The 5,657-nt window shown below is 40.3% G+C and overlaps 1 protein-coding gene across 1 annotated transcript in view; it reads right to left on the reverse strand.

Annotated features, from left to right (window-relative positions):
- The window catches only part of RIPPLY2 (ripply transcriptional repressor 2), a 3,976-nt gene extending 2,994 nt beyond the window's left edge, over positions 1 to 982 (reverse strand). Inside the window, exon 1 of the mRNA XM_009333222.1 lies at positions 893 to 982. Within this exon, the coding sequence (XP_009331497.1) occupies positions 893 to 982 (90 nt within the window). The remainder of the gene's footprint in view (positions 1 to 892) is intronic.
- Positions 983 to 5,657: the final 4,675 nt, after the last annotated feature.

A 5,657-nucleotide genomic window follows, 5' to 3' on the forward strand; every position in this document is an offset into this window, starting at 1 on the left:
CAGGCAGGGTGCGCGGGCACAGACAAAGGCCTTTCACCCTGGGGTGGTGGAGAAAATGATGCTCCTTAGAGGGGTCCTTATTTCATAACGCGTCACCCCCTGATACGCGCCGTGATGTAATCCCCCCTAACATAACGTTGCTTTCCTAATTAGCATAGTGGCTTTTTTTTTTTTAGTAGGGTATTTTTGCCGAGGAAACGTGCCTTTTTAAATTATTTTTCATGTGGTCCCGATACTTCATTCCGCTGCCAGCATCAGATGCTGTTGCAACATCCGCAAGGTTTTATGCCAAACTCGTGCCGTTTCCATGTTCCCCGGTACCAAGGAAGCTCATTTTTATTTCCATTTTCTTTTTTTTTTTCCCCCCCTTTTCTTTCTGAGATTGCGATCACTGATGCATGTGAGGGGGACAGAAACAACAGAGTGATTGTATGTAGGAGCTGGTAAACAGTAATAATACCAGCTCTGAGGAAGCTAGGAGGGTTGGTGGGATGGAGCTGCCCTAGATTCTGAAGGAAGGCTTCAAACCCAGGTAATTTATTGGCCCATTGAAGAATCACGTTACTGAGGCACCACAAAGAGTGAGGCACTGTACCCTTCGGAATAATATTTTGCCTTTTTGAGCGTAGCCATAAGGAGCGTGTCTACCTTAGCACTGCCCAAGAATAGCTGCAGATAGAAGGTTACTCGTGCCTTCTCCACAATATCTTCAGCACAATCCATTTTGCTAAACGGTATCAGAAGTACCAGTTGTAATAAATGTTACATATTAGAAGCTGTGTGGGAAATGTAATCAGATTAACAGCATTGGATTAATAGCATTTTTTTCAGATCTTTAAGTCAAAACCAGATGTAGACCGAATTGCCTTTCTGAAGAAAAGTAACCTCTTACTTTGAAAGAGAAATGGATGGAAGAGTGCACGCATTTAAGCTTGCGCATGCTGTGATACATTCCAGCTTCATCAGGGATGTAGTCTGTCATTTTGGAGGTTTCTGCCATTTGACTGCTTGGAAAAATTGGTAAGTATTATGACTTTAGGAGTTATTAAAGGAAAATGTATTTCACAGTGAAAAGCCCAACTTAGTAGGACATTAGGGTTAAGCCAAATGTTTAAAAAAGTAAGATTTCCATAGTAATTTTACTGCACTGTGATGTTTGTAGCTGTTTGCATTTTTTCCCCGCCTCATTTTCACTGTGGCCTAGAGTCAGATTAATTAAAATCAGAGTGAACAAAAGGCTCAAACTCCCAGTAAATATTCATCTTACAGTTAAGAAATGGAGAATAGAGCAAAGTAGCTCGTGCAGTAAATTGAGTTTGATCATAAGCAAAATTTTATCTATTTTTTCTCTGTTTCCAAATGGCTACTGTGAAACCTTGTCAGATGAGGTACAGCGTAAAACAGATGTTTAAAAGCTGTCTGATGGTAGATTCTTCTTTCGCCTAAATGAAGTGAGAGCAATGATTTTTGTAGTTGGTATTTCTCTTTTGAGAAATTTAACACAGGCTGTGTAAGAAAAATAAAGAATAGGGGCTAGGTTCATTGTCTAAAGAAGAAAAGCAGAAACATGCTGCATCACATTAGTAGTGACAAAGGACTAAAAGAACAGAACATCAGCTTTATCTGTTTGATAAAGCATGAAAATGAGTTTCAACGTCTACAGTAAAAGCAACAAAAGAAGAGGTGTCTTTGGCCAATGACTCTTAATTGTCTCAGGATTCTTTTTAGTACCTGCCCGAAATGAGAAAACGTCCTAGGGAGAAAGTGTGATTTACCCATTAGAGAGCAAACTGAAACAGAGGTGTTGAAAGGATAAGGAGAAAATAATGACTAACAGCTGTTGTTCCTCTGCATATTTTCACACTATATGACTCTTCTTGGCTTTATAGTTTAGTAATGCAGTCCTGTTTATTGAGAGAAATACAAATGTCTGTCTTTGCAATAATAACTTCTTCTCATTGACCCCAAAAAACCCCTAACATTTTGCCATTTTCCCACTGACTTTGAAATACAGGCTAGAAATTGTTAAATCAAGGCTAGAAGATTCTTTGTCATGGCGGTCTTTTCTTCTTCAGTTTGTGCACAGAGGAAGAGTGACAGTGCGTTGGTAAGTTACTGTCCGAGCCACGGTTTAATTGTGCTGAAACCTCTGTAGGTGGGAGCTACATACAGCCTCTGAGCAAACAGTTGGTCAAATAGGAGTGATGGAACACACTTAAAAATGTTTTTTTTGCATATAGCAGTGGAAAGCATAGTTCTGAATTCAGCACGAAGTCTGATAGAGGCAGTCCCCTTGTGCATTCTTGACTCATCTAATTGAAACGATATTCTCCTTTCTGTGCCTTAGTTCCTGCTTTTTTCTATTTCAACTTCTAAAAAAAAGTATAACTCCTGAGCTGAAGGTTGTTCTTGGTTGTACGTATATAGCTAGGCTGCCTTTAGTAAAGCAAGGTTGGGAGGATCTAATACACTGTGCTGTAAATATTATAGCAGAATGAAAACTGAAATATGACGTTATATGGTTTTAGTTACTCTCTTACACAATAATAAAAATATCTAGGCATTCCATCAGTTCTCAGCTTCTTGAAAATTTATCTCAATATCATATTTTTTTTTATTTCCTTATATCACTTGCCAAGCAGGTCATAACTGGCAATTTACAGGGTTCAATTCTGTTTATCCACAGTTTGATTTTTATAGGGATTTTTGTATAATTGCAATTGAACAATTTCAAATGCAGTACAAATAATTGTTGTACAGTCACTCCGGATTTACAGCAGTAGAACTAAAAAGCCAATTTTGTTTTCTCAGAATGTATACCAAGCAGTATTTATCCAGAATTGAAGTAATTCACTTGGTTTGGTTTAAATTGATTAAAAGTGCTTTTGTAGCTTTCTGCAGTATGACATCTTGAAATGTAATGCACTGTTAATAGGATACACAGAAGAGCAAACACAGAGGTCTGTGCAGATTTGAGTGTGCTACTATAAACAAAGAAGGTGTTCACAAATGGCTTAGAGCTAAATTTGACAAGACAGTGCTAATCACACTTGGACATGGGAATATCTGGACAGAGGACACTCAGCTGGCTTCATATTAGCCTCTCTGAAGGCAGTGATAGCTCTCATTTATTAGTAAAACAGGGACATTGTATGAAAATTACTGCATGAGTTTATATAGGGAGAGAATTGGCTTGATCTTGTTAGGACTTTGTTTTAGTGAGAAGGGCAAGGTGGAACTAGTGAGAAAGGCATGTGGAACTGCTCCTCTGCTTACTGAGACTGGACTGAGGAAACTGATTAACAGACAAAATTTGATCTTGAGTATTTTATAGCCTAGCCTCACCTTGATGCTTCTAATTTTGGCAACATTTTAGGACCAGGTTTTGGAAAGTAAGTGTATGCCTGGTATTTGCATACAGATATTGACTGTACATGCATGTGTCATTTATTTACATGTTTGTTCTTTTAGCTCATAAATGGGTCATTTTTTGCAAGTAAATGCAAAGTTTGCATAGGAAATTTATGTGCACAACCTTGGTAGATGTTCATCTGTGTGCAATTATAATTACTTTACTGGAAAATTTGCAGTAGTGTCTTACGAGGCATCAAGCATTTTTTAGTTGTGATATGATATATAGGGCATTTTTTCTGCTATAATTTGAAAGTAAAGCATCAGTTTGTAAAGAGCAAAGAACAGCACAGATGGTTTTACCAACATCTATCCTCACCATTATTTGTTTTTTATATAGTGTTTTCGATATCACTTATGTACCTGAAAGTAGGCTTAGTTCAACATTTCCACAAAATGAAGTTTTTTGTCAGTAAATAACATGAGATCCAAACTAGGTCTAAGAAATAAAATAAATACAAGTTAAGTTTTCTTAGGGAAAAAAAAAAAGGAACAGAACTTAATCAGCAGATCAGTCTATTCACGTTACCAGTGGTTATAAAACTATTGCTTGGCTCATAAAGACTCTGCTTTTCCTATTGCTGTTGTGTATTTTTTCCATCTTATTTATACACAAAAATGCACCACATATTCTAACAGTGTAATTCCACTTAAGCCCAAGTGCCCGGTGTTTCCTGCAGAGAGGTATGTCTGGAGGCCTAAAGATGAAATGCTCTTTCGTGGAGACATCCATCCCACTTCTTCCCATCTCTCTGGATTTTGACTAGGCTGTAATAGTATTAAATGTCATTCTTTCATTTTACGGAGAAAATTATTCTTCCTCTTCCTCTCTTCAACTGGACATGAAGGTTTGCAGGAACGCTGGAAGGAAAACTTTGTGAAAAGGAGGGGTGCATTTCCAGGGAAGCACACATCTTTTCACCCTCTGTGCTATTGGGAGCCTAGTTCCTGGTGACTTGGGCCATCACCTAGGGTTAGAGGATTCAACAGCGAATGGCCTCACTCGAAGGGGCACAGCTCTGCAGTCCGCTCTGTCAATGAGACTGAAAACCTCCAACTTTCCCGGATTTATCCCAGCCCAGATGCCATTATAAACTTTGTGGTCACAGGAGCACGTTCGGGTGATCATTGGTATCTGCCGGGGAATAAGCAATACGTTTGTGTTTGTGTGTGTGGCACAGGCACACCTACTTGAGGCCCCCGCCTGTCCATGTGGCAAGGTGTGACTCCACACAGCAGGTTGGGCTTCCTCGTTTCCCTCCCCCACTGCACACCGCTCCCAGGCCCAGGCTGGCAAATGGTAAAGGATAATGTATCCACATGGGAAAGCGACACGTGAAGGGACTAAGAATGTGTAATGGGATCAGCCACCGGTTACAGGGATCTTTTTAAAAATAAGAATGTCATTTGCGCTTGAGTTATGGGCACTTTAAATTCCATGCAGATAAGAAATTGAGACATCAGTGCTGAACACCAATCTTGTAACTTCTTTTAATAGAATGGGAGTCAGTGAAACACTGATACATCATTAATGCCGGGGCTCAGCAGAAGTGTCTGGCTCGCTCAGCATAATGCAGCATAATGTCACAGTGTTTGCTGCAGATGGAGCATGCGATGCTGCAGTGTGGCACTGGCAGGATTTGCCCTCTCGCCTCTAAAAAGAAGTGAGAGGCAGCCAAATGAAATGAAGTCGCTCTAGCCCAACAGCTATTGACAGAAGAGATGAAGAAATTAGATAATCATTGGAGTGTCCTGATCTGACTCCTCTGACTGATAATACAGTCCCTAGCAGTGTCATCTCTCCTCTCACAATGTTCCATTCAATTAACTGTTTCGTCGGATTTATTGCTTTCCTGGCTACAGAGATAGTCATGGAAGCAGAGTGGTTGTTTTTCAATCTCCCCTGTATCTCTAAGACATCAGCACAGCATCAACTCTCAGAAAGGATGCATGCCACTAAGCTGGTGATGTATATAATGCAGCATTTAACCTCTGGCAGGAGGGCAATGAATTGCAAGAAACAGTGATGTGTGAGCTGTACCTCTGGCAAACAAGCACCTGAGAAAGGCAACGTGACTCCTAAAGATAGCAGTGCCAGCCCCGAGGAGTGCACACGGTATCTTGTACTGCACTGCGGGGATGTCAGAGCTCTTACACAGGCGCCCGGAGATAAGCGCTGACAGAGACCCCCTAGCCCTGCGGTTCCTCCCTGGCTTCTGGTGACTGATGTTATGAGGCTGCAAATT

This window comes from Pygoscelis adeliae, unplaced genomic scaffold, assembly GCF_000699105.1.
Source record: "Pygoscelis adeliae isolate BGI_AS28 unplaced genomic scaffold, ASM69910v1 Scaffold57, whole genome shotgun sequence".
Taxonomy (NCBI): Eukaryota; Metazoa; Chordata; class Aves; order Sphenisciformes; family Spheniscidae; genus Pygoscelis; species Pygoscelis adeliae.